The 11,979-nt window shown below is 35.7% G+C and overlaps 2 protein-coding genes across 7 annotated transcripts; one reads left to right on the top strand and one right to left on the bottom strand.

The window, feature by feature from the left end:
• The first annotated feature begins 1,001 nt into the window (after positions 1 to 1,001).
• On the top strand, positions 1,002 to 11,650 carry Sppl (signal peptide peptidase-like protein). 6 transcript variants are annotated; one of them, XM_076314876.1, is made up of 9 exons: positions 1,225 to 1,695; positions 1,782 to 1,846; positions 1,918 to 2,066; positions 2,124 to 2,458; positions 2,599 to 2,942; positions 3,813 to 4,009; positions 4,158 to 4,238; positions 4,317 to 10,288; positions 11,111 to 11,650. In XM_076314876.1, the coding sequence occupies exons 3-7, from the start codon at positions 2,038 to 2,040 to the stop codon at positions 4,234 to 4,236; spliced, it is 984 nt and encodes a 327-aa protein (XP_076170991.1). In that variant the 5' UTR covers positions 1,225 to 1,695; positions 1,782 to 1,846; positions 1,918 to 2,037; the 3' UTR covers positions 4,237 to 4,238; positions 4,317 to 10,288; positions 11,111 to 11,650. The 6 variants fall into 6 exon arrangements, with proteins under 6 accessions (XP_076170963.1, XP_076170991.1, XP_076170954.1 ...); XM_076314839.1 differs by having other exon boundaries at positions 1,229 to 1,695; positions 3,813 to 4,238; positions 4,317 to 4,492; positions 7,078 to 10,288; XM_076314858.1 differs by having other exon boundaries at positions 1,229 to 1,695; positions 3,813 to 4,238; positions 4,317 to 4,492; positions 7,147 to 10,288.
• On the bottom strand, positions 6,126 to 10,213 carry LOC143148494 (calcium release-activated calcium channel protein 1). The gene is made up of 3 exons (XM_076314884.1): positions 9,925 to 10,213; positions 8,943 to 9,832; positions 6,126 to 8,239 (listed from the first exon to the last, which is right to left on the bottom strand). The coding sequence occupies exons 2-3, from the start codon at positions 9,558 to 9,560 to the stop codon at positions 7,748 to 7,750; spliced, it is 1,110 nt and encodes a 369-aa protein (XP_076170999.1). The 5' UTR covers positions 9,561 to 9,832; positions 9,925 to 10,213; the 3' UTR covers positions 6,126 to 7,747.
• Positions 11,651 to 11,979: the final 329 nt, after the last annotated feature.

The raw sequence follows: 11,979 nt of genomic DNA on the forward strand, positions 1-11,979 counted from the left end.
TTTGTGAGTACGTACACTTGTTATGCCGGGCAATAGCTATAAGTGATCAAGCAGAAAGACTAAGTCGGTAACGTTGATATTCACTTTCACATAATCGATAAAGTGATTTAATATTGTTTCTTTAACCTCGTCAATTGAATCTTCTTATCGAATTAAGAAATATTAAAATATTTCAATCAAAAATACATATAGCCAATCTTACGATTCAAATTTCTGTACTTGATAAATATATTACCAATACACAAGCAAGCACATGCAACATATAACTATCCACAATATATGCAAATTTATATATTGCAAAATGGAAAGGAGACACTCTCAAAATTCGTATGTTGTACGATTTGTTCAGACAATTGATGATATAGGTTTCGTTTAGAGATCGTGGGCAATATTGTGAAGCTCCTAAGAAGTTGCCGTGTGAAACAAGCCTTTCCCTTATGATATTTTTCTCAAGTGAAACGATTCATCTGAGGAGATCATACCTACCGAATGTAAGTTATTTTTTCGAATTTGGTAAATATAACAAAGTAATTGTAACAAATATCATCTATTTTATTTATAACAAAGAATAAGACAACGCAATCGATACAAATTAGCATTTATTTCGCTTGGCCTTCCTCGACTTTTTGTAATTTAAATAACATAAGTGTCTTTCTTACAATGTTATATAAATAATATGTATAACTGAAAATCTACGTTAATTATATAACAAAACGCAGCTTTAAGTGCTGATTATCGCGTGTCGTAAAACGAGATTCATCATCGGGAATAGCTCCTTATTTCTGAAATCAACAAACAAAATATCCTATCAAACTTTAATTACGTAAAGCAAGTAGCGCTATTTATTCAAAAAAAAATATTTTGAATTAGTAAAAACAAACAAAGCGAACATACGTTTTGCTCGTCGTCATACACACGTATTAATTCCTTAAAGTTAATGCGTTTCGAACACCCAGTAGAGGAGCTTGACGCAGGTCTGCGCCTGTCAACCAGCAGTTGACCTGTGTATAGTTAACTGTGGTATTTGACCGATCGCGCGGTAATATATATTTCTCTCGTTTGTATTTTCTCATATCACCTCACGAATTCCTCAATATTACGCGAGCCGTGTTCGTGCATATGAGGTGATGAGAGAGCCTACGAAGGGCCCAGACTTCGGACCTCCCAGGTGAGACGCGTGGATCACCAAAATATCGCGTCGGGAAATAATCTGGGGTAAGGGAGTAGCAACCTCTTGGGGCCAGCGCTGGTCACGTGACCCCTCTGTTTACCAAAATGGTGAACGTCTATGTTTTACAAATGATTCTCGATTCTTTTCAAGATCTGCTTGTTCACCTGCAATAGTCTGATTAAACGAGAACGGGGTTATGGTGATCATACCGTTAACAGTAATATGTCATAGGTGAACAATACCAGTTACTATTGTTATAGTCGAATTGCGTTCGGTTCGGTCACGAACGATTGCAGCGAAAGTTTGAAAGTGGTCGTACGAAAGTGTCTTCCGCGTGTAATTTCTGGGTAATTCTTAATCGTGCGTGTAAATCGTTAGGACTTATAGTGAGCATTTTGAATGCATTCGCTCACACTGCAATGACTGCCACGTTAATTACGTGATGCCTTAGGACCAATTGACCCCCTGGAACAGTGCTGTTTTTTTATGTTCCGTTTCTAGATGTCAGAATTTCATTGTTTCATGTAATATCTTCTACAGTAATCGTTGTTGCCTTATTTTGTTATTGTTCAGTATCAACAACATAACATTTCTATTTTATTTTCCAAAGGGGGTGACCGAAGTTCCACAAGGCCTAATTTCATTACTGACAATGTTGAATGCACAGCATTACAGGTACAGTCTATGCACTGTGTCTTTCATTTAAAAATTTGCATGTAACTAATGTTAAATTATTATTGTTACAGCAATTACAGATGATCTCTGATGTAGGTTAGTGCGATCAGGAAGCACTTTCAAATAGGACATCTAAATGTCAGAAGGTGTCCTAGCGTAGCGTTTCATGCTTTGGCCAGGCATTTTTAAAAATGGCCACGTATCAAGTTGACTACCAGTGGTTAGTCTCTGTTTACAATACAGATAAACTACAAACATAAATTACAAACATATTCAGTATGATTAAAACTGATTTTAGGGCTTATACCATAATGGATTCATCTAGGATATCCACTTTCCTAATATCGATTTTATTGATAGTCTATGGCAGTTTCCGATCTTTAAACATGGAACAGGAAGCTAGAGAAAGGGAAAAGGAAAAGGAACGTAGTAATTTATTGACTGGAATATTGAGTAACAGTAGCACAGCGAATGCGGATGGTGCTAATGGAAGAGTTCAAACCCTAAATACAATGCACGCTCTGTGTCTACCTCTCTGTGCTTCCATTTCTCTGCTCGTCATGTTTTTCTTTTTCGACAGCATGCAGATGCTTGTGGCAATCTGTACAGCTAGTAAGTTTTACAAAACATACATACTTTATAATTATTATGCTCTTTGTAAAAGAATAATTGGAACTAAAGACAAATACAATTTGTTTATTTATACGTGTAACAAAATTATATGTAATACCAAATGAATTTTTTATTTGCAGTTGTAGCTACAGTTGCATTGGCATTTCTTCTATTGCCCATGTGTCAATACATCATTAGACCATGCTCGGATGGTAATAAAATATCCTTTGGTGTTTGTGGAAGGTTTACAGGTGCAGAGTTGCTTTCGTTTTCACTGAGTGTGAGTATAGTATGCATCTGGGTGTTAACTGGGCATTGGCTACTCATGGATGCAATGGGTATGGGACTTTGTGTAGCATTCATTGCATTCATTCGATTACCTAGTCTAAAGGTGTCCACAATACTGTTAACCGGGCTATTGATTTACGATGTCTTCTGGGTTTTCTTTTCATCTTATATATTCAGCACAAATGTAATGGTTAAGGTGAGTTTTAAAAAGTACTATTTTTTAACTAAATAATAATGTTTTGCGAAGAAAAATGATATGGGATGTTTCAGTAATCATGGTACAACTGGGAAGGGGATGATTCTATGTGAAAAACTGAATAGAAAATTTAAAATAAAATTTGTTTATATAAAGCTTTGTTTTCGAGAAAATCGATTTTGAATATTCTTGGTGCGTGTGCACTTAACTATATTGTAGTTGAATGGATCTTGATACAGACCATATGTCGGTTACAAATAGCGTTAATGTTGATTCATTGTCACTGCCGGCATAATTCGTAATTGTACAATGACTGAAAAGAGCCACATTCATCGACTTGACGAGAGTTGGTTCTATTCTTTGAATCACTCATTTATCAGGATGATACCGATTCAGTATTATTTACTGTACAAGCTGCAGCAGATGCATTATTACCACATACTCTCAGTGCAAGAAACATATTCACGCATTCTCACTTAATGTATCCTATCATTGTGATTAGTTCACAGCAACTAATAGTTGAAACTGAAAGATAGTAAGACAATAGATCATAACATTTGTATCACAGAATATGAATGCAATTCTATACACACGGAAGAGTAAATAGTAATCTGTGTCGAGATCTGCTCAATCGTGACGTAATTAAATGCACGTGTACCAGGAGAGTATTCAAAATCAATATTCTCAAAAACAAAACCTTGAATTTTATTCAATTTTATTCAACCTATTTTATTCAATATTCTTTATTTATTTTCTTACATAGAATCACCTTCTTCCTGGTTGTTCTATGATTACTAGGACGTCCTGTATATACATATATATGTACTCTATAATTTATAGCATCAATTTTCAACATTTTTTTGCTAATAGGTAGCAACTAGACAAGCAGATAATCCAGTGAATCTTGTGGCTAGGAGGTTGCACTTAGGTGGTGTAGCAAGAGAAGCGCCAAAACTTCCGCTGCCTGGAAAGTTAGTTTTTCCATCAATGCATCAAGCAGGACATTTTTCGATGTTAGGCCTCGGTGATGTTGTGATGCCTGGTCTTTTGCTTTGTTTCGTTTTACGGTACGATGCATATAAAAAAACGCAACTGTTGCCTGGCGGTTGCGAAACGGGAGTTCCACCACCGCGTCACATTAATCGCATTAGTTATTTTCATTGTTCCCTGATCGGTTATTTTCTTGGTTTACTTACTGCTACTGTATGCTCTGAGGTGTTCAAAGCTGCGCAGCCTGCCTTATTGTACCTTGTGCCCTTCACCTTATTGCCACTACTTACAATGGCATACTTGAAGGTAATTTTGAAATAATAGCTTTCTCTTTTATTGTACTTTTACGTAGTTATACTAAATTGTTTAACTACGTTGCTACAGGGAGATTTACGTCGAATGTGGAGTGAACCATTCATATCTCAACAACCTTCTAAGCACATGGAAGTTTGACAAGAGTCATGAGTTTGTGTATATTACACATTATGGGAGGAAAACTGTTTGTATGAATCCTGTTGTCACTTATCATCATGTCCTTATTTTTATCAATGTCATTTAATGTAAGTAATTTTTTTCTATACACGATATACATCTTTTAATGCCACAATGCAAATTACAATTATGCATTTAGAGAACAATGCGAGTAATTTACAGTGTAACTAAAGATGTAACATATTATGAGATTGATTTAACATAATACTAGGAGTACAATGTAAGCAGTGGAAAAGTCTCTTTTCTAAATTGGAAGACAAAAAAATTTTCGAAAATGGCATTTAGAACCACTGCAAATACATTGTTGGTATTCTTTTTGTGACTTGAATTTGATGTTGAGTAAACAAATGAACTATATATAGTAGGTAAAATAAATGATATCGATTATTGTCACACAATTTAGTAAGTATACTAAAATGTGTTGTGAATTTCACTTAAAAACAGAAATATGTTTTTTTAGTTTTACAACAAGATTACCATACAAATTTTTGATGGTTGAAATCAGATTTTTTTTTGACTACATTGAACTAATAATGTGTTTACATATTAATAATTTCGCTCTAACTCCGTTATAAATGTGTGTGATACTCTGTGCAGAAAGTTTCTTTTTAATTTATTGTTCAATGGATATCAGAATAATTGTATGTAACATGTAGTTATGAATAGAGTAATTTGATAATTATTCAAGGATTTCTATGAAGATCTAGTGAATGTATGTGTGTAGGTTGTGACTTTCTTTTACTTGGGGCTAGTATCGAACAAAGCATCGTTTATGCAAACTTGTATATAAATTTTCGTTTTTATAAATTTAAGAGTTAAAATTTACAGTTTGTTATTAGGATTAACAGCAAGCATTTCAACTTGCCAAACGTCTTGCTAACTTTGTATAGCATGACCAAACATTGAGAACAGTTTTAGAAAAGATGAAAGTGGAAGTTGTAGCTCTGTATTATTAAAAATGAATTGCATATTTACGTCTTGATTTTCAAGAACTGTCTCAAGATAAGAAAGAGTTTATTATTGCGAAATAGAGTTTTTTAACCAAGCTCTTGCTATGGATAGGCATCAGAAAGACTTTATATGTTTATTTAAAAACAAGACTGAAAATAATATTGTACGAAAGCCAATTTATTGCGAGGTCTCACAAAAACAATCGATTATTTTTGTTTAATTTTTGTTGTATCACTTTATAGTACTATAGATTGATATAATATGAAATAACATATTATATAATACGATATAGTATAATGTGACACAATCCGAATAATGATTGCTTTCATAATATTTATACAATTTATAGCATATTATGTGTAAATTAGATGCAAAAATGGATTAGGTATTTACTTTTTGCTTTTTTAATACTTTATCCATCACGTTCTAAAACTTACAAACAAATTATATGTATATTTGAATCGTAGTCTGTGAATATATTTTATGGATAAAAATATTTTAAAAATATTAGTAACATTTTTTAATATAATCTGTTTTGCATTTAGAAAGGTATAATGGTATTAGAAGCTATAAATTATTGGGTACAGTTATACAGTATCGACTAAAGTAATGTAACTTGTACACTTGTATATTGACTTAGAAAGTGAAATTTAATCCATAGTATGGGGAAAAAAATGTTATATTTGCAATCATGTTCATTAGCAAAATTTTTACAACCTGTTTGTCTTAAGCATTTCAGCCTTATTTGATAATACCAATCGATTGATGTTAAATAGTGTTATACAAAACCTAATTGCTTTAATCCACCTTAAAAATTCATTTATATAGATATATTTTTTACGTTAACGCAATTCAAGCAGTTTAAACAGTTTATACGAAATAGTAATAACTTACACATAAAATATTCTTTTTGATACGGTATAATTAGTTTTTGTATAAAACTGTGATTCTTCCCATACTTTATTCATTTACCTGTCCATAGCACAAGCAGTTTTTTCTTATTCATTACACGCCCTGTAGAAGAAATTTTTTACGAGTAAAAGAAATATCTATTTCACTTATAAGATAAGGACACAAGTGATAAAAATATATTTTAATTACGTCCGTTACAAAAACAGAAACGAAGACTTTTAATCATCCTCAAGGCGGGTAAATCTAAATGGGTTTTATTAGATTTCAGAAAGCTTAAGACTCATTTTATAGTTCATTGTAATCATTCTTGTTTTTGAATGAATTAACGTACATTACAATACAGGGTTCATTCTTCTGTGATGTACGTTTAATTTTTTTTCTTCCAATGTACATACTATTAACTCTATACATTAATTTTTCATATTGACGATTTCGCGCCAATCCTGTAATTGAATATTCAATTCATTGTATAAAACGACAAATCAATTTTGTAAATTTAAATTAAGTCGAACATTTTAATTAAAACAAGTACGTGATTAGAGGTGTTGTGCAATATAAGATACTTTTCACTGTTTCTTATTATTACAGGAACGTCTGTAAAACACTTTTGTAGGAAAACATTTGTATTATGCCCTTGCTTTAATTACAATTCTTCCTTTGATTCATATCATTTTTTTGTACAGACAGAATTTAAAACATAAAATAAGTAGAAAATATCAATTATAAGATCATAACTTAGTTTATGGTGAAAATGAAAGGTGGATAAAATTATATATTTTCCCTTTTATAGCTTAAGTAACGAGCCGCACTTTGATTAATGAGAGTCTTCAAGTCTGAAAAAAATAATTTATTTGACTAGGATAACAAGTTCTGGAACGAAAGCATGTACATAAACTGAGTACTCAACTGTCCTTCAGTTTTCCCACAAACTAAGTGACAAAATAAAAATTCATATATTAGCGATATGACGTACGATAAAGGCGAAGCAAACAAGAAACACATTTAAAGAAGAATTGGGAATTAAGTCGTAAATAGAACCTAATTAAATGCTAAATAATATAGCTAATATACTAAGAGCACTTTGCTTGTACTGTTGCAATTCTTGACTTGCATGTGTACAGCTATGTACATTTTTATATATAATAAAACACGATTATTTTCACGTGATCGTGTTAAAAAAAAAAAAGTAAAGTTATTGAATAAACTTATATGTGTTCTTTTTCTATCACTGTTATGTACATATTAATAGCGTCGTATATATTTTATTTTAAGTACAATATTTAATTTTTAACGATTACAATACTATGTTACAGAGTATGAGTAAACGATGTACAGTCTCGTACGTATTTTAGGAAACAACAATATATTCAGTGCGCAGCTGATATGTATGCATTCGTGTAATGTGAAAAATGGCAATTTTTTTACAGAATCTGAAGTTATTGTATCATACAAGCCTGTAATTATACACTGCTTTGCCCCATTCTCACGTTATCTAAATTCCTTTTTATACTCTCTAATTCGTTCATATCAGTCACAGAGGTTTCACACTTATAAACTACCAATGAGTGATAGAAGTGAACAGCGAAAGCTATAAATACTATGAGGACTGGAATTACTATGATGGTACTGGCAGTCGCGGCCGTAAATGAGTAATCCCAAAACTTTACCCAACACAATATAGCTACTTCCACTAAAAAGAGAAACAGTCCAAGCACTGTGGAAAATGCCCAAGCTAATTCTATAAAGCCACGCATTCTCTCGTGCGGAGATTCCGTTACGAGTCGTGATACCTGAAGTTTACTGATGGCTTCAATATTGGGTAATAAATACGTGCTTATCATTAGAGCAAAGATGTGTACTGATACTAGAACGGTCGTGCAAACGGCGAACATCACAAACAGCCATTCTGGTACTGCAGTTGGCTCGTTTATTTGTAGTTCTACCATAGCCACCTGAAAGTTGAGAACAAAAAAAGATAAAAGGTTTGCGAAACACTGATGCCCAAATTAAAAGCAAGTATTTCCTAGAACTTTTGTACTTTGCTTGTAGCCGTACGTATGCGCATAATTACGAATACGATACTCGTTCTTTACATGTTCTCGTTAAATGTATGTTTTCTTTGCCGAATCGTGCTTCGTAATTTAAGCACCATTGATCAGATATTCTAAAACGAATTTCGTTAACGTCACCGCGTGATACATTGTCAAAGAAAGTGATATTTGTCTTATATAATCATAGATGTGGTCGAAGATTACATGGAATTGTCGTCCGCGTCCATTTAATGATTTTCAGGAAACGTTGTGTAATCCCCTGCGGATTTTCTATTCGTACAACCTCAGGTTTTCTTGGAACATTAACTCAATCAAGAAATTCCTACAGCAAATACTTGAAATTTATGCCTTCATAAATGTTTAATTTCAAAGACACTTAACAAATCGTATGCATCCTATTATTCTATCGGTGTTTCATAGTTACGCGTCGTTAATCATATCGTGTACATATTATGAAACAGTGCGTCTCGATTTAACGCGAATCGATTCGTTAATATTACCACGACGATGTTTAACGTTATTAAAAATATACGATAATATCTAATCATTGTGATCGCATATTTATTTTCCAAATGTACGTTTACAAACGGTAGTAAATACTTGCCATGGCGAATCCACTTAACAGTTCTGATGTTGTTGCAGTGGCTTTCAATTTAGCTTTGCTCATGTGAAGTCTTCTCCATGAGAGGCCCTCGGGACCGTTTTGCTCCTCCGTATGATGAGAAGAAGGTGTTGCTGGTACCTGTGATCCTGCGCACGTACAGCAATAAGTGTACGGAACGTTGTTCCCTGAGATAGGACTGTTCGAATAGGGACTCGAAAACGGAAGGCTGCTCATTGATCTCATATCTAAGGCCACATAACGATTGTGCCTGTTTCTAGGTGATAGGACTAATTCACTTTGAGACGGTGATAACGTGCTCTTTGAATTGTAACAGGAGTAACTAGGGTCGCTCGTCTGTGCCTGTTTCGCCAAATAAGCGATAGACGTTGGTCTCGATCGCTGATTACCGTAAGAAAATTGTGTAAGATCGATCTGGGTATATTTATTTAACTTTCCCGCTATCTCTTCGGTACTCTTGCGCGTAGAAACTGCATTATTTCTCCCGTACTTGTCGCCCGTTGCTTTATCGTCGTGCTTTTCATGATCATGATCGAACAGAACACTGTTTCTATTTGTAGTATCCTTTTCAGCGAACGAACCGAGATTATTGTTCGACATCGTCGGCGTCTCTTTGTTTCCTGCTTCTTTCAAATTTCTATGCCTCTGGAACACCGGACGCCTGTTGCCAAGTCTTACCCTACGTCATCGGTGCACACTTCCCGTTGCAAGAAGAGTCAAAGAATCGTGCCACGGTTTCCACGAACGCTCAGTGTTATCATTGTTTCCTTCCCAACGGACCCAGTTACCGCGGCCATACGTTTACACAATTACAGCTGCGATTACCATATGTTTAAGTTCTGTCACTGTATTCCATGTCTTCTGTTTGAACACTTCGAAAAAAAAAAGAAATCAGAGATCGTAGACGAAATACATTTATCGGTGTTATGCTCAACAGGCGCAACGACGAACGTTAGAAACCGACCGGCGTTCAGAAAGAGTGCATTTCTCGGGACGTTCTTCAGAGCCACTAAACGCTCGCGGAATGGTGCACGTTTCGTACAAGTGTCCCGGACGGAAACGAGTGTCCGCAAGTCCCAGTAGTAGAACACTGACCGAAGGCTGGCATCGCATCGCCGCGAAACATACATGACGTACCCGTCTGAATCATAACAATAGTATTAATTGCCTTCAAGCCATATCGGCTACATAATAACCGACTATGTGGCCTTAACGTACGTGTGCGCTACCGACACTGTACGTACACGCTTCTCCTCTCTCACGCGTTTACTGAAAGACGCGACCCGCGGCCAATGACGCTTCTTTTCTGGCCTTTGAAGAAAGATAAGGTAATCGCGAGGAACGATCTGCTCAGGTATCCAGGCATCGTTCGCAAGAATGCAATTAATTGGTGATTAAAGGGAAGCCCCACCCCCCCTTCGCTGAACGATTCTCGCGTATGATTATTTTGTATCTTCTGTTTTTTCTTTTTTTTTTTTTTTCTCTCTCAACGACACCTGAGTCATCGCGCGCGCCGATTCGAAACGCTCGACGATCGCGTCGAAGTGAATCGCCACCCCCGTCGCGATACGTTCGAGCGCGTTCCACGCGATCCTTCGACGTAATTTCTTGGTCACGAGGACCGTGCGATTCGGAACGATCGGGTATCGGAATATCATTGGCAAACGAACATCAGAGGTTTCGTCGCGTTTTTACGTGGCGTGTTGTCGCGAACTTGTGAATCGTGACCGATGAATCGGACAAACGAAACGCGCGTTTCGTGTTTACAAACGGGCACGAGTGGTTTCTTCACGTGTTCGTATGCAGATAAGTGGCTCGGACGCGCGTGGGAGTACGACCATTGAAATACTCGGGGAATCGGCGTCGGAAAAACCGCTTTCGTCCGTAACCGCAGGGCGGAGGAGGAGCGACAACGTTATTTATGAAAGACCGGCATCCTGGCGGGCCCCGTGATAGCGTCGCCTCGAGTCACGTTATCGGGTTCGTCGCGCGGTAAGGTTTGCCACGTTTGGGTTACGTGTACCACGGTTACGCTCGTTACACGCTCCTTATTCGTGAAAAGTCTTTCGTATTGAATAGCCGTTCCGTGTGATTAAAAACTACAACCGTCCGTGAACGCATTGATCTATCTTTCTTTGTATTCTGTGCAGCGGGCGAGCAACAAGGCAGGATGGGTTTCAAGGAGCCGTGTGAGAATGTGTGCCATCGAGGATTTACAGGAAAAGTTTTATCTCGCCGCGCCTCATTTGCATATGTAATTGTACGGACAATTTAGTAAGAACGGTGCATACGCGGTAACGTCGCAGAACCGGCAGAAGCGTTTTCACCGTCATTGAAAATTGATGAATTTTTGTGCGAAGTGTCACGCGGACTTGAAGCGGTGTTCAAGATGATTGAGTTACCACGACGTTCGCCGTGTCTTCGAGACCTGGGAGATCGAAACGAAGATTCGAATGATTTCCTTTTTCCCCACTTTCGCAGTTAAATTGGTTTCAGGATAAACTCGAATAGAGACGCACGGGTGGCAGTGAGGACTACGAATTTTTCAATATTGTACGAGAAACTTGAACACACGTACTGTTTATTGTATTTATTTTTACTTTTAACACCTTCAACATTGTTCACTAGTTTTTAATTAATAAATTAGATTGATATGTACGTTTATACATATATATGTGTATATATATATATATATATATATATATATAATACTATAATATACATTTAATTGGAAAAAATTATTTTGTACCGAATAATTCGAGCAATTTTGTTTGATTGGTAAAATAAAGTAATTGGAAATGCATATAACGTAAAATTTACAGTTTCTGTAACATTAACGGTGCTTCTGTCTCTAGCGATGCAACGCGTGATTCGTTTAGTTTGCTGAACGGGTTGCATATATAAGGTGCGATCAACGAAAATTGTTACGCATTCAAAGTTACGAAATTATTTTTAACACGAAAAATATGTGTCGCGTGAAAATAATTGTTTTTAAAAGTATCGCGAAAATAAAATTCGC

Source organism: Ptiloglossa arizonensis, chromosome 1 (assembly GCF_051014685.1).
Source record: "Ptiloglossa arizonensis isolate GNS036 chromosome 1, iyPtiAriz1_principal, whole genome shotgun sequence".
NCBI lineage: Eukaryota > Metazoa > Arthropoda > Insecta > Hymenoptera > Colletidae > Ptiloglossa > Ptiloglossa arizonensis.